This window comes from Plectropomus leopardus, chromosome 23, assembly GCF_008729295.1.
Source record: "Plectropomus leopardus isolate mb chromosome 23, YSFRI_Pleo_2.0, whole genome shotgun sequence".
NCBI lineage: Eukaryota > Metazoa > Chordata > Actinopteri > Perciformes > Serranidae > Plectropomus > Plectropomus leopardus.
Window position 1 is genome coordinate 20,751,976 of NC_056485.1, and position 21,638 is coordinate 20,773,613.

The 21,638-nt window shown below is 42.7% G+C and overlaps 2 protein-coding genes across 2 annotated transcripts; one reads left to right on the top strand and one right to left on the bottom strand.

Moving 5' to 3' along the window:
• The first annotated feature begins 1,456 nt into the window (after positions 1–1,456).
• LOC121962080 (flocculation protein FLO11-like) lies at positions 1,457–9,545 on the top strand. The gene is made up of 4 exons (XM_042512275.1): positions 1,457–1,857; positions 2,347–2,508; positions 3,404–3,608; positions 3,998–9,545. The coding sequence occupies exons 1-4, from the start codon at positions 1,713–1,715 to the stop codon at positions 6,237–6,239; spliced, it is 2,754 nt and encodes a 917-aa protein (XP_042368209.1). The 5' UTR covers positions 1,457–1,712; the 3' UTR covers positions 6,240–9,545.
• A 1,475-nt stretch (positions 9,546–11,020) lies between these two features.
• LOC121962489 (steroid 17-alpha-hydroxylase/17,20 lyase-like) lies at positions 11,021–17,244 on the bottom strand. The gene is given in 11 exon segments (XM_042512747.1): positions 11,021–11,092; positions 12,095–12,345; positions 12,348–12,362; positions 12,463–12,566; positions 13,358–13,524; positions 13,996–14,199; positions 14,332–14,418; positions 14,713–14,942; positions 15,545–15,683; positions 15,989–16,109; positions 17,003–17,244. Coding segments are annotated over 11 exon segments (1,632 nt in total).
• Between the last annotated feature and the right edge of the window lie 4,394 nt (positions 17,245–21,638).

The following is a 21,638-nucleotide window of genomic DNA, read 5'->3' on the forward strand; positions in this document are numbered from 1 at the left end:
ACTCTTAACAGACCACCAGCGTGTCCTGCAGCGGTGTGTGTGTGTGTGTGTGTGCGTGCGTGTGTGTGTGTGTGTGTGTGTGTGTGTGTGTGTGTGTGTGTGTGTGTGTGAGAGTGAGTGTGCAGTTGTCTTTCTGTTGAGGACCAGTTTGAGGACATTGCTGCAGGGCTGCTCAGACATTATTGAATGTCTAAAGTGGAGATGAAACACTGTCTGTTTAATTTCTACCTAATGCGAGCAATGACCCTGTAATCAGACTTAATATTTGTCCAAATCTGGTAGAATTTTTTTCAAATGTGTGTGTCCCTTTGTATTATTCTGTGTCCCCTCTCTAAACCCATAGGTTTTCGTAGGTTTTTGTGGGCCGAGAAATGTCCTAAATTCCTCAAAAATTTCTTAAAACCGCCAAAACATCCTAAAATTCTAGAAACATGTATGGGGACACTGTGACTGGCCCCTAGCCTGCAGTCATTTTGCAAAAGTGGCCCTCAATCAAAGCAGGTTCAGTATACCTTGTGTATATTTTTGAACAGCTCCTAATGAACGGTCCGGCTCCGGAATTATGAAATCAATACGTGGCAGCAGATGTTGTGAAAGTGGCGCATTGCCACAAATAAATTAAAATATGGGTAACCCTGGAAGAGCCCCCTCCTCAGTGACAGAAACAGCTTATATCGTCAGGCTGGTTGATGATTTTAGTTTTGCCTTACATCACAAATCAGAAGTTTTACTCTGTTTGTTGTTGTAAACTCAAATTCTCAGATCACAAATCAAAATTGAAAACTCTAATCTAACCACAGAGCGAACTGCAGTGGGTCCGAAGAGAAACGCACAATATTTAGAGCCTGTTCTGGTTCAATAATGATCAAGGGTCACTGATCATTTTCTGGCTTGGAAAACAAGATCAGTAGCTCTGGGACTGTGAGTTTTAAGACGGACTTGAAAGACTTTTGACCTCATTTCAGGTGAGTGTCCTGGGAATGCACTGTGTCAGCGAGGGTCCTCACAAGTGTGGGAAAACAAACGTGTGTGTGGAGAGAGAGGGTAGCATTGTGTCGGCTTGTGGTTTGAGCCGAAGCCGTGTTGAATATCAAACAGGCTGTAGTAGTGTGTGACGTCCTGTCGTGCTCTGTATCAATAAACTATTGTCTCTTTTTTTCTCTCTGCAGTTCTGGACCTCCTATTGGCTGTCAGCCCGTCTCGCTCCACTGGCGCCGACTCGACCACAGCTGCAGGACTCGCACTGTTTAGCTGCACCACTGTTACCTGTGACTGTGAGCAGAGAGGGGTGGGGCTCTGTTAACCTTCGTACACTCTTTGAATTGTGTATCGCTGTGTTTTGGTGCTAATGGACCTGGATTACGTTAGCCTCAGTTTTGCAGGGACTTTTCGGGGCACAATGCTTAAAATTGTGGGCCCTTGAGTCCCTCCAATAGTTATCTTAAGAGTTGATGAGCTGATTGCAAAAAAAGTGAAAATGCTTGGCTAGCAGCTGCTTCGAAAAATTCTCAACTGCAGCAGAAACAAAACCAGCATAGCTATTAAAACCAAACACTTAGGAAATAAAATTCTGTTTGAAAATAAATTACCTGAAAATGTAGTTGGACTGCGTACACGGTTTTGTCTGTTTTGGAGAGCTAACAGCTTGTTAGCTGCTCGTGGTGAGCAGGTAGCGGTGGCACGGAGCTAGGTCCGGGCAGAGCAGGGGTGCGATGGAGTACCACTCCGGTGGCAGCCTGCCCCTGCTGGGGAGACCGCGGTACTGCCCCGGGGCCAACGCTAACGGAGGTTACCTGTGTGAGACGGGACACTGCTGCGGAGAGACCGGCTGCTGCACCTACTACTACGAACTCTGGTGTAAGTTCATTTCACAAATTTAAATTAATTTTGCAAATTTACATTCTGACTAAGTGACCATTAACCCACAGATTGTGAATATAAAATACACCTAATGGAGACAAAAAAACTCCCATTTATATATTATATATTTTTATATATAAAAAGCCATATTTCGCCAAAAAAGTGTTTCCATTGCAGTTTTGAAAAATATGACTTTTTCAAATCCCCTGAAATATCACCTCATGCTAGTGTAAAATTTTTTTGCGATAAATGTGAGCTTTTTTTAAGTTGACGTGTTTCCATCAGGCATATTTTATATTCGCTATTTAAATTTGCGCAATTTGAGAGTTAATGAAAACCCGCTTAGAGACAATGTGGCGCTATTTGACAAATGAGAACAGGCTATCTATCTGAACTATCTGAAGTAGTGATGATACCAATTAATCAATATTCAATTGATCGGTCGTGAAGAATCGAACATCTGAAATGCTGTGATACTGTGTTCAGGGTTCTGGCTGCTGTGGACCGTCCTCATCTTGTTCAGCTGCTGCTGTGCTTACCGACACCGTCGAGCCAAACTGAGAGTTCAGCAGCAGCAGAGACAGAGAGAGATCAGCCTGCTGGCCTACCACGGAGCCAACTCCTACCCGTCATCCATGCTGGACCTCAGTAAGACCGTCTGCTTTTAAATTTAACTCTCAGCATCAAGACAGTAAAGCCAGCCCCTGTTTTGTGTCATGACTCGGTGTATATTGCATCTTTAATTGCTAATCAGACTTTAAACGATGCATGGAAGCATGTGGCATGGAAACGACATCTTGGCTCAAGTATCCATAGTCTGGATAACCACTGGCCACACCAGAACCCCAGAAATATTGGCCGATCAGGGCGTTTTCATATTAGGAACGACCGATTGCCCCTACTCCTCCACTGCTCAGTATTTTTGTTTTTGAAAATTGTTCACCTCCGAATGCCGGTCAAATGCAACAGTGAAACTGGAACTGGGTCTGTCAGCAGTAGGTGGCACCACTGTCTGGTAAAGACACATCAGTAGTATGGATGTTCAGTGAACAATTAAAAACTTGCAGTCCACTTGACATTTCTGTTGTGTTCTGTGCATACAGCCTTCTGCACACTGTGAGATTTTTACCGTCTTATGAGTTTAGTGCAGCTCCATTCTGCAACATGGATCTTAATAAACTTTGGTACAACAAAACGTACTTGGCATGCATCATCCATCTATGCAGCTGCAGTGGCAACACACAGCAAAATGTAAACAAACATGCCACTAAAAATAAAAATGCCGCCATAGCCCTCGCTAGGTAATTCCAGGTGCTATGTCATAAGCAACTGGACTTGCTTGGCATTAAACCCCTTTCTGATTCTTTCATTCTATTCTAAACTGAGGAAGCCACTTGGATGAGAGGCGAAATATCTTCAAGAAACTCGAGCAAGTGCAGCTGCCTCTGATATTGCACCTAGAGTTGATAATAATCAGTGTTGTGTTCATTCCACCAGCCCCAAGTGGCTTTGCTCTAACCTTGCTTCGTTCTTCTATTTTCAGGTTTCTTAGCATCGCTGAAGCTGCCGTCCTACGAGGAGGTGGCGGCTCAACCCTCAACCCCTCCTCCACCCTACAGCTCCGTGTTCACCACCCCACGTTACCCGCAGCCCCCCCGCACCGCCGACCCCCACCTGCTCACGCAGCACGACCCGCTGCTGCACCGGCCGCTCAGCGACGGTCCATCCTCCCTCAGCTCAGACAACAGGTAACAATGTCGCTAATGCTACTGGGAGTACTGGTGCTAATGCTACTACTACTACCACCACAGAGGAAGAATAAGAAGTAGTAGAAATTCAGGAAATAACGTTAGCAGCTCAGGACATAGTAATGACTAAGAAAATGCTGGTAAAACTGTAGGGAGTACTTAAAACTCTAAAATTTTCATTGTTATTGTAAATGCAAATTGGTGGCAAATATCAGTAATTGGTCTCAGTAACTACTAACAATCGATATGTCACCATTTTATTACTGTTTGGTAAAACACCTTTAAATCCATAAATCAATTTTAGCAAGCTTTTTTCTGCACAGTAAGAGTTAATCATTTGTTTGTTTCCATAAATTTAGATGATTAATGAATGTGTGTCTTCCCTGTAGCTCCAGTTGTTCCTGTGACTCCTGCTGCCCCTCCTCTCCATGTAGCTCCTCCTTATCGGCACCCGTCACGTACGAGACTGACACAAGCCATGCCACCACGCCCAGCGAAGCTGCGCCCCTCACTCTCGATGTCACCATGGAGACCATCACTGCGGTGGCAACCTGTTTGGAGGCAGATGAGAGACGATTTGTTTCTGAGAGAATGGTTGCCTCAGTGGCCATTGACATCGGTGATGAGGACGCTGCCAAGGCAGAGGAAACTGTTGCTACGGACTCATCTGTTCCCAACAAGGCTGTTACTGTGGCGGTTGTTACCCGGGTGGCCTCACCTCAGCCTCTGCCCTCTCCTGGTTCAGAGGTGGCTCTTCCTGTTGTAACTCCATCTCCCACAAAGCAACAGCTCGACCTAGCACCATCTACCCCAATAGTCAGCACAGGTAGCCCAGTTACACTCCCTAGCCCAAGTGGTCTTGACACCACACTCCCCCTCATCCAAGTAATGAGCACTGAAGGTCAAGCTGAGGGCCCCGAAACTACCCCTGCCCCCAAAATCACCTCAATGTCAGGCCCTTCTACCCCAACAGCCAGCACTTCTGACAGCACCAAAACCCTCAAAACCCTCGATCTAACGGGATCTTTTGATACAGCCAATGTTCCCAGTAGCCCAACCTCAGTACCAACTCCAGATGTTGGAAGAACTTTGGCCTTAATAACAGGCTCTGCTGGTCTTGCAAGCCCAGACCCAAATCCTAGCCTTGTGCCAGTTCCGGCACCCTCAAACCTTACCCAAGCTCCAGTACTTGCAAACTCTACCCAAGTTCTTGAAACAGTACCCACAAATCTTATCCCTCTTCCAGTCCCAGTACCTTCAGACCTTACCCATTTTCCAGAAGCAGTACCTTCAAACCATACCCAAGCTCCAGTCCCAGTACCTTCAAACCATAACCAAGTTCTAGAGCCAGTACTTACAAACCTGAGCACGCCTCCAGTCCCAGTATCTTCAAACCTTACCCAAGTTCCATTCCATGTACCCTCAAACCTTACCCAAGATCCAGAACCAGTACCTTCAAACACTACCCAAAGTCCAGAACCATTACCTACAGACCTTAACCCCCTTCTAGGCCCAATACTTACAGACCTGACCCAAGCTTCAAACTCAGTATCTTCAACCATTACCCTTGTGCCAAACCTGCAACCCAAAATCCCCATAGTCCCAGACTCTGAAACTAGCCTCATTCTAAAACCTGCACATTCAAACCTTGTCCTTGCTACAGATGCGGCTACTTTAGCCCATTGCCAGATTCCAGAACTGTCACCTGGGTTGGGTCAAGCCCCGGTTCCTCAAAGCCCAACATCAAGCTTGCCCCAAAACCCAGGGTCTGTCACTCTTCTCGTATCTTGTCCAGATTCAGCCTCAGTGCCAGCCAAGACAGGTCCCTCTTTGGTTCTGTCTCAATCGTCAGAGTCAGAACTTACCCGACCATTACCAACAAATGTCCAGGTCGGTACTGGATCAGACCAACTGTCCGCACCTGCCCCAGTGCTCACTTTGCCAACACCTGTGTCCTCCCCTTCTTCCTGTCCAGCCATAACCATAGAGTCTGAATCTTCCTTCACTCCCTCTCCTCCTGCAGCCCTCTCCCAATCTTCACCCCCATCTCTTCCTTCACCTCCTTCCCTCGCCACCCCTCCACCCACATCCTCTACATCCCTCCAAGCCCCAGCTTTACTCCTAGACCCCCTCACTGCAATGCACCAGTCCAACAAAGGCGGATCTTCCTCTGGCCACGCTTCCTCCCTCTCCCCCTCGCCTCGTGCGACTCAGTCTCCTCCAAAACAGACTCTCTTTTCCCCCTGCGTGGATGTCTTTGAACCTGGACCTCCCAGCTGGGACGACGGAGACGAGGAACAGGATGACGAGGACAATGATGATGACGAAGATGAGGACATGGGAGCCGATGAGAGCCAGTACAGACATCGGAGACTTACTGGCGACTCCGGCATCGAGGTGTGCAGGTGTCGGGTAGAGGAGGAAGACGATGAGGAAGAGGAAGAGGAGAAAGAAGAAGATAAAAGGGATAAAAAGGGAGGTGGAAACACTGATCTCCATGACAGTGTGGACTGTCCTGCCAGGGGTCAGATAACCACAGGTGAAGGACTTATGCTGTGCAACTCCACCTCCACCACCACACCAACATCCGAAGATGGCAGCGAAGTCGTCATCGTCATGGAGACGGTGTGATTGACAGAAGTGCGTGTATCAAACCATCCAGACAAGGGATGAAGTTATGATGGTGTCCTCCCTTGAATTTTTTTTTTTTTTTTTGTTCTAAAGCGGGGAGGTTTTGACGACTGTGATTGTGAATCAGTTATGTCACATTAATGAATATCACTCATTCAGCATCCGTTTGTCACACCAGCAGAGGTGCCAGATGTTAGGAAAAGTTTCAACAAGAAGCAGCAGCTCATTGCAACACGGTTTCTGCATCTGTGGTTTGGAATTTTAGCCAGATGTGGTTCAGAAGTTTCTGCATGTTGATGCAGATTGAATCCACAAATACTGTGCTACAGAACTGGTGTCAGCAATTTGTGAAATGTCAAGATTAGGATGCCTTATTCCCATTTTGATCCCAACAAAAGTTTTGCAGTTTACTCACATTAAGCAATCCACCATTAATTAACTTTGGAGAGTTGTTTATGAACCGAGAGCGAGCTGTAGCAGCTTGTTGTGAAGCGTAGACCCATTCAGTCGTGTTGTCAGTCAGGGTGAATGATCTGAAAGGGTGAATTTGTTTTTGGAGGTTAAGGTGACACAGCTTTAGTGACTAACTTTTGGCTCTAGTCTCCAAAAGTGATGTGATGCTTAAGAATAGTCCATCAAAGATAATCTCTGGAGTAACATTTAGTGTTTTTCATTGAAAGAGGACTCAAAACTTTGAATTAACTTCCTTCTTCATGAAACAATACTGATGTTTCAACTGGAACTCCACTAATTTTGCATTTACCCGGCAGAAAAGGTCCTATAAAAGACACTGTTTAAGTGGCATTATGGAAAGTGAGATCCAGTCACTAAAACCTTGGCCTTTACACTCTCGAAAAAAATTATCCATTTTGTAAATAGAACTTGGAAACTCAAATTTTTCTGAAATCCAATTTTGTGCATATTAATTCAGACATCATTACAGGTGATTAAATGCTTATTTATGGATATAATTCTCTTTGTTCATCCAGGGTGGGGTTTTTTTAACCCACACATGACCAATTCTGAACTCATACAACCGTCTGGTCCAATGACGTTAACAAGTCAAAAACATGAATCTTTCCCTTTGCCGCGTGAAACAAGGTCGCCTCAAAGTGCATCACACCCTCTGACAGAAATGACGCTTTCTGTCTTACGTCCGTCCTTTGCAAACAACACAGGAACTTTAAATAGTTGACAGCAGAAGACACTTTGTTTGACTTGGGTAATGATGTAGGTTTGGAAACGTGCCGGAGACAAACTGGCTGTTTTGGAAGCGAAGATTGACTGATGTAGGCGGGTGATTCACTCTGACTGACAGAGGGAAGACTGATTCATTCATTTGAGGGGACGTTTTGATGAAGAAGTCTGTCAGGAGAGCGGAATTAGGTGGGTAGTCTCTGAAACGGGAGAGACAGTTTCTCAGATTTGATCCTGCAGGGAAGGTTTCAGGGTTGTCAGATCGGTTGGTTTTCTGTGCGTCAGTCTTTCGGCACAGAAAGCGTTTGCATAACTGGGAATCAACAATGGGCACTCTTAGACAGAAACAAAGCACCAAACAAGAGACAGGAGCACGTCATCATTCCCGTCTTTGTCTCTTTTGAGATCAGAAACAACAATACGCTGTTAACAACGCAAAATCTACATTCAGTCTGAAATATTCTCTTTCACTTTGTGCATCTCTCCATTTACAGACACATTACTTTTTTTCCATTCAGAACCTTTAATTCTACTGATTGATTGATCAATTAACGGACTACGTTTACAAAATTCACCTAAAAAGTTACTTTAGATCCTTAAAATGACGAATCCTGTCAAAGAATTGAACAAATAATTTAGGATTTATTTTCAAGCCGCTGTTCCAACATGTTGACGTTTCATACGCTGTCAGATTGAAGGACGTGTCAATATTTTGTGACAAAAAGACACAAAAAGAGAGTATATTTTGTCAATGATGTGTGTGTAGTACATGCCAGTGTGTTTGAAGTCACCTTAGAATATGTAATTAGTGAAGAGCAATATTTTTCATCAGCAAGTGTCTGTGTATAAATAGGAGCTTGCAGTGACACAAGATTGTACCCGAACGTGGGGGCATTGCAACGTCATCTTCAAAAGCAAAGATGCAGGCAATATCATGTGTGTTCCCCGTGTAACTACGACTACCGCTGCGGTCACCTGACGATTGTTTCAGTCCTGGATATCACTGAGTCGACCCTCTCTGATGTAAAGACGTGTGGTTGACTGATCTCTAAAGCCTGCGTCCACGCTGCATTACAACGCGGACTTCACCACCCATTTGTTGCAAAGGATGATGCTTTGCCGACAGAGCCACCAGTAGGACGGACAAAGCTTTGCCACCGAGAGGACGTCTCGTGACGCCAGTAGCGGCAAACAGGGCGGACAATTCCCTTGTCAAACTCTGATTGACACCTGGATGTTCACTATAAGTTTTGGTCGCCAGATTTGAAACCAACGTGCACACGGATCCAGTTTTTAAACCTTTTGTGGCTAAAGTCATGGATATTGGAATCTGGGTTTGACCAGATTTTGGACAGCTCATCTGAGTCCCAGGTGGCGTCAGCAAAACGTCTCATTGAAAACGTTGTTTCAATTGGACCCAAACCTGTGGACTAAGAGTTAATTGGAAGGACCTCCTCGAGGAAGCTCAAGGGTGATACCAAGCTGTTGATGTTGTGGTTGATGGTGTTTTTTTGTTTACCTGAACTAATAATATATCTCCATGGTTACAGAGTGCCATTTCTACTTGACAACTGTTACTACTTAGCATTAGATAGAGCCGTTCTCGCTCTGTGTGGGTGTGGACTTTCGAACCAGAGTGACTGAAGAAATGTTGTCTAAAATCTGTCTGTTGTAGCTCGGGTTCCCCAAAAAGTCTGCAGCTCTGAGATCGGCCACGTAAAGGGAAACACAGCCCGTTCTGGCATTATTTATTTATGATTTTATCCAAATGTCTTCACAAAGAGACTGTTGACCCAGACAACTTTTACATGTGCAAAATATTCCAAAAAGGACATTACTCCTACTAAGTTGTTTGCACTTCTAATGAAAGAAGTAGATTACACTGATATTCCTGTTAACATGCAGCGGTGCATACTTCAATAAAACGTCCTGTCTCCTAGAAATTGTTCATAATGTTCATATACAACAACTTTAAAAAAGCAAAAATGTTTTGAGTAGGGATGGTAACAATTAAGTGATGATTGATTAATTGGAATTTAATCAAACATGATATTTAATCGATTAATCGACAGGCTGTGAAATGCTGTCAAAATATATGTTGCTGTGAGCTTCAACTGAGGATAAAACGCATTTGTTATTGTTTGAAATAGGCAAATGTTTTATTTTTATTTTCTAAAATAACAATTAATCGATTTTTAATTTTACCAGTTAATCGATTATACAAATGACATTAATGTGGAAATGTTGCTTATTCATTTCTATCAGCTAAACAGGCCCCATCTCTTCTCTGGAGGAATCATGGGAAACGTAGTCAACTGCTAACTGAAGTAGAGGGAGACAACTTTGTCTGAACTCCTTGAATTGCCGGTTGTCAGGGTTGGGGATAAATTTCCTGAAAATCCTGACACTCAGGACGTCACTTCAGGCGCTGTGAGGCATTTAAGGCTAAAGTCTTCTATGAAATGACAATAGAAAAATTGTCATCTTTTTTTCCGATAGGCCAATGGCAGTCAATTAGATGAATTTCAGCAGATACAAATGTCTGAACAATATATTTTACTGATAAAATCTTTGACAGTTTCCCTCCAAACGAGGCTGATTTTAGGGCTGGCTGAACATTTGGAAACCTCGTCTTTATCTACTTTTGTTGAGAAATCTGTTGAGTCAAACCACGGTGAGTTTTCACCAAATGACGGTGGACGAAAATGCTCAAAAACAGTCCTCTGTGATAGAAGAGTTTCACACTGACTGGGTTCACATTGACAAGTTTGATCGTCTAAATGCTATAATTGACAACATTTAATTGTTTAACATTGAATAAGTCCTCAAAATTATCCAATTACCAGTATGCATCCCTCAGGGGACAAAGGTGATGTCATCGATGTCAGTTGCAAATATCGAGTATGTTTATCAGGGCTCGTACAGTCATTAAAAATCTGTAAAGGTCTTGGAATTTGCAAATAGCTATTTTCAGGCCTATAAAACTTTTGGAAAACTAAATATCCCAAACATTTTAGAAAAGTCACAGAGGTTTGTCTTACAAACCTGTATAATAACATAATGTGTTCAGCTAACAGCTATTTTTATAGTTTCTGGCTGTGATAAATGCTGTCATTTTTGGTGATTTTTTTGAGAAAGTGTGGCTTCCAAACCTGTGGCATGTTTTATTAAAAAAAAATAATCAAAAATCACTAAAATGGCCAACATTTTAGTCTTCTAAATCATTTCAAAATGCCATTTTTGGTAAACATGCCCTCCATGGCATGTTTTCTTTCAGAATCAAGAAAAAAAATGTTAAGAAAGAAAATTTAAAAAAACGGTCATAAAAATTGCCAAAAATGTTTAAAGAAAGAAAAAGACCATAAAAAAACAAAGAAAACAAGCCTTCTGGTAGTAAATACAAAATACGGCTATTTAAAATTGTATGCCCCTCCCCCAAAGCCAAATAAAAAGTATTTGTCCTTCTTGAAAGCACAAGTTTTTTTTGTTGTTTATTTTTAAACAGGTACCCCCAGTTACTCTGAATAATCGACCCTGATCGAAATGTGAACCCAATCAGAGAAAACTCTGGATTTCGGCCTCGATTAATGTTTACCATTTTGTCTCTCTGATGAGTCGTTCAGCGCGGCGACTGGACGCAGCTTCGCCCGCGGCGTCTGAAAAAACAATTTAATTTACTAAAATGTTCCTCGGTGGTCTCCTCTCTCTGTCCTTCCTGTTTGCATGAGGTTTCTGTCGGAGGAGTCGGAAGGAAGCAGAGACGAGATCAGTCTTTGAAACCCCTTAATATTACGACCATTATTGGTAACACTAAATCAATAGTGAGTGTGTGTGTGTGTGTGTGTGTGTGTGTGTGTGTGTGTGTGTGTGTGTGTGTGTGTGTGACCTAACTAAACCAGCCTGTTCTAAAAGTGTGTGAAGATATACTGAATAAAAACCGTCAAATCTACAAACCGTCTGTGTCCACATTCATCTCACAAATCACCGTCAGAATACTGGAGATTCATCAGTATTTTTTGATTTAAAAAACAATAATAATGATTAATTACACACACAGTTATTCGTATTATTTTTAAAAATCACCAAAATTTTAAAAAACTTTTTTGTCAAACTTCATGGCATTTTTTTCCTTTGATATTCTTGACTTATTATATTCTTTAAACTTTTAGACATTTTTTTTTTCTTTTAAGAATGATTTTTTTAAAAAAAAAAAAAAGTATTTGCTAATTTCTTTTCTTTGAACATTTTTGGTCATTTTGTTTTCTTTAAAAATAAAATTGGCAGTTTTTGTTTCCTTTAACATGTTTGGTGATTTTTTTCTTTTCTTTTCAATTTTTCAGTGTTTTTTTTTTTTTTTACCTTTAAACCTTTTCTTCTTCTTGGTGGGTGTAACGGTTTGGATCCTGCTGCTGTTTGCAGTGCACTGAAATTTCTTTTTGTAACAGTAAAGAACCATTTTCATGTCATTTGTTTTGCGAAATGCTGCTCTGCGGAGCTGTGAGCTGTTTTTTCTTGTGTTATAAAAATTCACCATCAGACGGAGAAGATTGTCGGCTGAACACTTTCTGTCACTTAATTTGTGCAGAATTTTCATTTCTACTCAAAAAATTAAGTGAAGCAACAAACGGTTTATTTTTAGGACCATTAACCCCTCCCACGGTCACATTGCCCCCGCCCTCCCAGCCCGCCCTCGGAGTGACCACGACCTTATAAGGCAGCGGCTGCAGGACCACGCCCAGTCGCCCCTGCAGGTTGGGCGGGGGAGCCCCGTCAGGCAGCTTGAAGCTCATTCGCTGCAGCAGAGACGACAGGAAGAGGAAGAGCTCCAGCCGCGCCAACGACTCGCCAACGCAGACCCGAGGCCCCGCCCCGAACGGCAGGAAGCAGGAGGGCGTGACCCGCTGGCCCGGTCGTCAAGGAAACGATCTGGATATTAAGACAACAGGGTGTGTTCAGGTTCTGTTTTTTTTATTCTGATGAGGTGTGTGTGTGTGTGTGTGTGTGTGTGTGTGTGTGTGTGTGTTACCTGGGTTGAACAGGTCGGGTTTGTCCCAGTGTTCGGGGTCGTGGTGAATCGACCACATGTTGACCAAAACACGAGTCCCACGGCGGACAGAGTGACCGCCAATACTACCAGACAGAGACAGGGACGGAGACAGAGACGGAGACAGACAGAGAAAGAGACAGAGACAGTGAGACAGACAGAAACAGACAGAGACAGTGAGACAGACAGAAACAGACAGAGACAGTGAGACAGACAGACACAGACAGACAGACAGTGAGACAGTGAGACAGACAGAGACAGTGAGACAGTGAGACAGACAGACACAGACAGAGACAGTGAGACAGACAGACAGAGACAGACAGACAGAGACAGTGAGACAGACAGACAGAGACAGTGAGACAGACAGACAGAGACAGTGAGACAGAGACAGAGACAGTGAGACAGACAGACACAGACAGAGACAGTGAGACAGACAGACACAGACAGAGACAGTGAGACAGACAGAAACAGACAGAGACAGTGAGACAGACAGACACAGACAGAGACAGTGAGACAGACAGACAGAGACAGTGAGACAGACAGACAGAGACAGTGAGACAGTGAGACAGACAGACACTGGCTGGAGCTGCAGATCATTTTCATTTTTAATGAATCTGTTGGTTATTTTCTGAAGGAAAATAGCAATTTTTTCTTCTTTAAATGTTTTTGGGTGATTTTTAAGAAAAAATTTTGGTTTAGAAGTCATGTTTTTTTCTTTTAAAAAAATCCCCAAAAATGACCCTTTTTATCAGCCAGAAACCGTAAACAGAAATTATTGTTGGGTTTCCTAAATTTCCGACCATCCTGTGTTATTTCACAGGTTTGTGCATTAATTCGGTGATTTCGGGAATGCCTGCGGCGTTTAAAGGTGGGTCACCTGCTGTCCGTCATGGCGGTGTGCGGGATCAGCACGGGGCTGACCGGGCGGATCCTCATGCCCTCGTTGATGACACAGTCCAGGTACGGCAGCCGGCCGCGGTCCGACACGCAAACGGCTCGCTCGCCCACGTGTTCGTCCAGCTCCTTCTGCACGCGCTCCTGGACCTGCAGGGGGCGGGGCATAATGATTTTAATCCTTAGAGACTGTTTGTCTCATTTTAGTCTCTTTTCTTCTTCCTGTTGTGATAACTGTGTGTGTGTTGATGCATGTGTCCTAAATGTAGTCCAGATTGTGTATCTGAGTGTAATCAGTGAATTTGCAGCTCAGCTCCTACAATAAGTCTAAAATACACTGTGGAAACTAAATAGTTACATTCAGACTGTTCAGGTCCAAAAATGACATTTTTGATCCCACAGCCATGGTGGGAAAAAAACTGATGCTGATACTAATTTTTGCTCGTTTTTGGGTCATGTGATGCTGATGTGACTTTCTCCGATGTTCCTGAAAGACATCAAACCAGTTTGCTCCGGTTTCAAAGGGTTAATAGACTATTGGTTTGGGCTGGATACTTTTAAACTGTTGGGGAGTTTTTATCTTTGAACTCTCGATGTGTTTTACAGCGTGGCGGTTTGGACCTGCGGGTGGTGCAGCAGGTACGCCAGGATCCACAGCAGCGTGGTGGACGTTGTTTCCACGCCAGCACCAAAAGCCTCGGCCGCCGTCATCAGGACGTGGTCATCAGTGATCCTGTCCTCCTCACAACCAGGGGACTTACTGTCCGTCTTTCCCTTTAACAAGGCGTCCAGGAGGTCGCGGGGGTCACCGTCACTCAGAGACACCTGGAGGACACGGGATTTTAACAGTGATATTTATTTATTTTATTTTTAAATTTTGTTGGACAATTTAAAGTCTCGTCATTTTCAGCTCCAGGTGACACTTTTCGAGGCCGCCTGTCTGTGTGAGGACGTCACCTTGTGCTCCTCAAGTTTTCGGGACAGCAGTCTGTCTCTGACGGTGATACACTCCTTCAGTTTACTGAGACACTTGTTAGGAAAGACCTGAGGGACAGAGACACACTTTGGACAGTGAAAACATTTTGGGGAAGTGGGGACATTTTTTGAAGTTTGAAGCAGCATTTTTTTGATACTAAAGACATTTCAGAAAGAGGACATTTATGACAAACTAAGGACATTTTCAGTAAGTCGGGACATTTTTGGGAAAGTGGAGACATGATTGAAAAGTGAGGACATTTTTATACTGTGTGGACATCTTTGAGAGGACATTTTTTCGTTCAGTCTCCACCTCTTCAGAGTGAACAGTTTCAGGGTCAAAGTCGGAGACAGGTGACGTACCTTCATCCAGGGGTAAATGTCCACCAGTCCTCCTCTGGCGATGGTCTGGACGATCCCGTCATTGTAGCGGATCACCTCCTGCAGCTCTGCGTCGCCATGGCGATAGGTAGCGCTGAACACTAACGTGCACACGACGTTTGTGACAGCCCTGGTCACTGCAGGAGACGGGTCGAAGCCTCGCCGTCCATTAGACAACAGCTCTGCACAGAGACTGTCCACAGAGGACAGAACTGGACGGACATGGATAATAAATCAACAGTTTTAATGTGAAGCAGCTGCAACACCATAGAAATACTGGCTCAGCTGTAGTTTGTTTCATTTTAATATTTTACACACACACACAAAAGTGTATTTCTGTACCTGCACCTTCATATTTTCATGTACGCAGTACTGTTTAATATTTGTGCTCTAACGTTTCTAATGTTCTTAATTTTCTTTATGTCATAAGGGGGGCGGGGGGAGGGGCCACGTGGGTTTTTAATAAAATAAATAATAAATAAATATTTTGTAAATCTTTAAATCTGGGAAACACTTTGTGCTTAAGCTTGAAAAGTGTTATATAAATAAAGACTATCATTATTATTATTTTCAGTAGTTGCTCCAAGCATTAACAAGTCCTTCCACACTTTAACGAGTCTTTCCAAATATTAATGAGTCCTTCCAACCTTTCACAAGGGCTACAAAACATTAACTAGCCATTTCAAACATTAACAAGTTCCTCTTAATATCATGCTTATTACTATCAATTGTATTTGTTGTTGTTGTTATTGTTGTTGTTGTCGTCGTCGTCATGTGAGAGGTCTGTGTTTGTGTGAAATAACTGCCGGAGTACCGATGTCCTGCAGTCGGCTGGTTCCCTCTCCGAACAGAGTGAAGGAGTTGTGGACGAGGCGGCGGTGAAACTTCCACAGCGGAGTGTAGTCTGAGAAGGCGATGTCTTTACCTCCTCTGGTCAGCAGGTTGGTGGTCACCTGATCAGGATTTTTAAAAAAAGAGCCGTCATGTGGCTCACGATAAATCACAACACTTTTTCACCAGAGCCAACATCTTTAGCTGTCTGAGCTGAATCTGGATGAAGTTAAAGACAGTCTGCATGATGGACGAACCGTCACAATATATCACAGTGTCATCTGCATAAAAAAAGTTGGCATTATCCACATTTTGACCTAAACTATTAATATAAACTGAAATAAAGGAGACCCGAAACAGAACCCTGGGGTACGCCATTACAGCAGGAGTAGTGTCCTCTCTCTGTCTCTGTCTTTGCGTGTCTCACCATGCTGGGTCGTCCAGCGAAGTCTTTCCCTCTGTGCAGCAGCACCTCTCGGGCCTGCTGATGGCTGTTGATCACCACGGTGAAGTGAGGCCCCAGAAACAGAGCGAACACCGAGCCGTACCTGAAACATCCCAAACATCAGCTTCATCACCTCCAACAGTCACAGCATGCACTCGGACTCGTTAATGCTTCCAAAAAGTAACGAGTACAAACTTTAAACCAACCCTTTAAGCATTAACAAATACAAAGAATAATGAGTTCCTCCAAACATTAACGAGTCCTTACAACCTTTCACAAGAACTACAAAACATTTTCTAGTCCTTCTGAACATTAACAAATTCTTCCGCACTTCGAGAAGTCCTTTCAAAAATTGGAGCCCTTCCAAATACTGAAAGCAAACAAACATGACAGAATATCTCTCTTATCTCTCTTATCAACATTAACAGCTTTTTTGAAACAGTAACGAGAACTGCAACATTTTAACTAGTATTATTTATGCACTTCTTCCAAATATTAATAAGAAATAACTCAAACATTCAGATCTTAGCTGTTCCATGAAAACATAAACAAGTCCTCCCAAACATTAACGAGTTTTTCCAAGCTTTAACGAGTCTGTCCAAGTTTTAACGAGAGCTACAAAGCATTAATTAGTCATTCTGCACATTAACAAGTCCTTCCAAACATTAACGAGTCGCTCAAAACATCCACATGGAATGACACATTCATCCAAACATTCACAGCTTTTTGGAAACATTGATGAGTCCTTCTAAATATTAAAGAGAACTACAAAATATTACCTTTCCTCCAAATATGAATGAGTCCTTCCACACATTAATGAGGAATATGAACCCGTTGTTCCAAACGTTAACAGCTTTTTGGAATCGTAAACAAATTCTTTAAAACTCTAACTTGTAACTTTCATGAGTTTTTTTTAAACATCAAATTTTTTTTAAACATTAACTGGTAAAGTTCACATTTTTTTTCAAACATGAATTAGCGCTCCGTGTTTCTGACCTGCGGGCGAGCTGCGTGAAGAGGAGGTGAGGAGGGAGGCCTCCTCCCAGCCAGGGGAGGCTGCCCAGGAAGGGGAGACTCGGCAGGCAGGGGATGGAGCTCCGAGCCGGAGGAGCAGAGGACCGAGCCCGGAGGAGGACGACCGCTGCGACGATGAAGAGGAGGAGGAGGAGGAGGAAGGAGGGAGGGAGGGAGAGAGGGAAGACGGAGAGAGGCAGAGAGGAGAGGAGGCGCGTGAACATGTCTGTGAGGAGGAGGAGAGTGGGGAGACAGGCTGAGGAGTCCTGCTTTTAGTCTCCGACCCCCAGAGAGAGACCTTGGAGAGGTCAGAGGTCGTGTGTGTGTGTGTGTGTGTGTGTGTGTGTGTGTGTGTGTGTGTCCTCACCCTGACTGTGTTTATCTCAGTCAGCCTTGATGTTATCAGGCTGGGTGTCGCTGGTTGCCGTGGCGACCTTAAAGCAGAGAGACAGACGGACACTTTGGTTTCTTCAGGTTTCAGTTTGATTCAACACTTAAAAACCAAATAAACGTTTAAAATGAAGCAAATTCAAACAACTTTTTTATACACTTTGATCCAGTGTTTCTCAACCTCGGGGTCGGGCCCCTTAAAAGGGTCACCAGATAAATCTGAGGGGTTAATACAAACACTTTTAATGTGAATATTAAAGCAAAGTACAAGTTTCAGTACTTAACTAAATTTATTTGACTGCTTTGATAAAGTTTTGGAGTTCATCGGAGGCAGATTCGGAAAACAACAGTCAAAATCTGAGCAGCAGAGTCTGAGATCTCCTTTTACTCTTAACCAGAAAAAACACAACTGAATCCTACATTTCCCAGAATGCAACATCCTTTATCAAAGTCTCCCTGCCTGTAAAATGACATTGACTTCCAAACTCTTTGTGAAGTCAATGAGTTGTCACAAAAAGTTATATATATAAATAATCTGTCCTTGTGCAGCAGCTGCTGCTCTCTGCTGCAGGAGAGCACAGCTGTCAGAGGGAGAGGTGCATTGTGGGTAATGTAGTCAACAAAGAAGAAGACTGCATGGAGTGAAAAAGACGATATCTCTGATTGTGCTGCATCGATTTTCACTCTCTTTGTTTGAAACTGTGCATCACGAGCGCGTCAGCGTTAAAACTGGAGTAAAAAGGCGGATTACTCCTTTAACATGACAAACTGACTGCTTTATGTGACAGATTTAAAAAAAAGTGTGAGTCAGGCTGCAGAGGACTGAAACTGAAGGCCAGAGAGTTTCTGACGCCACGTTAATGCGAGTGTGTGTGTGTGTGTGTGTGTGTGTTATTTCTAACAGGTGGAGGGAACAGAAGGTGGCACGGCGCCATGGCAACAGCCTCTCTTTGCTCGCCCCCGCACATACTTCCATCATCCAGTTTCTTGATTTAGTCCCTTCAGAGGGGGTTTCTTCTTCTTCTTCTTCTTCTGTCCGCTTGCGTCCATCAGCGACGGCTCTGATTGGTCACGTAGTTATTTTCTGTTGATCTGGATGCAAAACACAAATGGAAAGCAGCAGCTGAATGCGGAGAGTCATGTGGAGGAATCAGCAGCATCCTGATGGACAAACACACGGCAGCAGAAATCTTAAAAATCAGTCAGAGCTGAAAGCTGCAGCTCCTCTGACGGCCACCAGATGCTGCTCACAAACACACTGGAATAAAAAAATACTGCAGAACTACAAATTAAATGTTTTCCTGCAAAAAAAAAAACCCTTTGAATTTTAGGGTTTTTTTAATCCGTTGAAACTTGAGCAACTTTTTGAACTTGAAGAGGGCAAGGGGCAACTGAACTAAAAATCACAAGTAATAAATAAATAAAAAGGCAAGAAAATTACCTGAAAATAGGCACAAGAAAACACTTAAACAATGTTTTAAAATATTCTTTTTAAAAAAGAAAATTATAAAAAAATAAATACAAAATCCACTATTGTTTTTCTTTTTTTCTGTAACATCATTTAAAAATATAAGTAAGATAATTATCATTACAGTTTTCTGGACATTTCCCTCCTCAGCTAACTTTCAGATCATTTCCTCACGTCAGCTTTCGCTATTTCTTTTTTGGTTTTCTTTCTTTTCTTTCAGGTTCCTGAGTTTAAATTCTTGTAAAAATAAAAAACTGATTTATGAGAAAAAAAGTCGTAAAAATAGTGGGTTTTACAGCAAACGTCTCCTCTAAGTGGGAACGCTGATGCTAATCTGATAATTCTGGACTAAAATCAGGAATATTTCCATTTTGCTAAATCCAGTTGCAAAGTGTGATTTTGATAAGTTCTTCCACTGCAGGCAGAATGACGATGATGAGGCTGATCCAAAATTTTAAGCCCGAGCCTCTCCCTCACCATAACACAGTGGATTTTGTGTTTAAACATAACCACGTTAACCACGTTGGTAAAATATAGTTTCAACATATTGGCGACATAATAATGTGCAAAAGTAAAACATTTGCACAAAATATTAAACAAATGTTACATTACTTGTAATTTTGTTTTGCACAGCCATGTTCAGCACTGAAATAAACCATTTAATACTTTCTTACTCACTTGTCACTCTTAAAAACAAACCCATTGTCTCCATGTGAGCACATTAACCCTGTGAGACCTGACCCTAACCCCTGAAAATTGTCGGGAGAGGGCAATGAGCAACTTAACAGAACGTGGCCCAAAATTTAAAAAAATTTTTTTAACTTAACTTGGAAAAAAATTAACTTAATTTTGAAGAAATTAGTAAGAAGGAAAGAAAGCTAAAAAAAATAATTAAACAAGAAAATGAGTCCCCCAAACATGCTGAGAAAAAAGTCTGTATACATTTTTTTCTCTAACATAAATATAATTATGTATATAGTTTTCTGGACAATTTTCCCTTTTTTTATTTCTTAAATTTTTTCCTTAAAAATGATTTTCAGGTCTTTTTCTTGTCACCTTTTACTAATTTCTTGCAGTCTATGGGACATTTTTGCTAAATTGGTCACTACCTTTACCCCCCATGTTATTAAAAGACATCACACAAAAGCTGGGGTCTAAGGGGTTAAGGACTTGACCAAATGTTCTTATGCTCCGACGCTGTGACTGAAAGATATTATTTTTACAATGTGCACTCCGCTGCTAAATATGTAAAACAACAACACTAATAATGAAAAATATAAAGATGTTAAACCAGCAGCTTCCTCTTTACATAATGCCTGCCCTCAATCTCCTCCCGTCTCCATGGCGACAGCATCCCAGCCGCTTCACCGTGATGTGTGCGTGCAGGAATGTCATCTGAGGAGCAGATATCTGAGTGCTTTAGTACCACGGACAGCTTCACTGGCATAAGAGTGTTTCAGAACCATGAACAGCATTTCTAATATGAACATGTTTCAGCACCACAGACAGCACCTCTAAAAAGAACGTTTCAGCACCACAGACTGCAGCTTTAATACATGAGTGTTTCAGCACCACAGACAGCGCCTCTGATATGTTACTGTTTCAGCACCACGGACAGCTGTGCTCCGCTGCAGCGCTGCAGGGCTGTCCGTGGTGCTGAACCCAGGAGCTGCAAAACATCAGTGTGACACAGAGAGACAGAACGAGACAGTTTCTGTCCAAAAAATACATCAGTGTCTTCTAAAAATGTCCCCTGGTTGTGAACAACCTTTGTGTCTCAAATGTCACCAGAGATGATTGTGTGTCTTTCTTTATTTATGAGCGTAAACGACGACTGAAATGCAGCTCAGGAGGGTCAACACCTGCTGCTGAATCATTGTTTATTACACTGTTCGTCTTTATGCTGCAAAAACAAACTGTGTTTTTTATGTTATTTAAAGTAAACAAAAAAGTCCAACAGGTGAGGAGGCCTTTAAGACACTGATAGTTTGACCTTTGTATGGCGAGATTAGAAGATTTAGAAAATTATTTTTTTTAAATACCAGGAAAAATGTCAAGGAAAAAAACGAAATTTACAACGATCATAATTACATATTTTCAATTATGTAAATGATTTATTATATATTTAAGCACATTTTCCAGGTCATTTTTTTTCTTATTAAATTCTATCTTATTTTAACTAGTTTTTAGGTTATTTTCTTGTACTTTTTTTGTTTTACTAATATTTCATATTTGGGTCATTTCTCCTTTTGTTGCTCAAAAACACGAGGTCAAAGGCAATAAACAACTTGGTGAGAATTGTTCCACAAATTGCAAGAAATTAGATTTAGATTTTTTTTAAGCAAGAGAAAAATGTCAAATGGAAAAACTATATCAATAGGGTCAATCAATCAAAGGGTTAAACAAGTTGCTGCAGCAGTTTTGTGGAGCAATGCATGAAAATGCGTCTTTGCAGAAAATGAAAAATGTTCGGCCTGTTTTGGGCTGTAAATCTCTGCCATGGGGCTGAACTCTGCACACCCACCTGTGAAAACGGTTTTTAATAAAAATGCGTCAATAACAACAACAGCACGCGCGGCTCCGCTGCTGCAGGCGGCCTGCTGGTTGTGTAACCTCCGTGTTGCCGCAGTGGAGGAAAGCCCTCTCTCCGCTCTCCGCTCTCCGCTCTCCCGGTGTGTGACGTCGCTCTGCCGCCGGTCCTTTTATGGTGCGGGGATACCCGCCGTCACAGCCGGATGCGGCCCATGTTTGGGCAGCTAC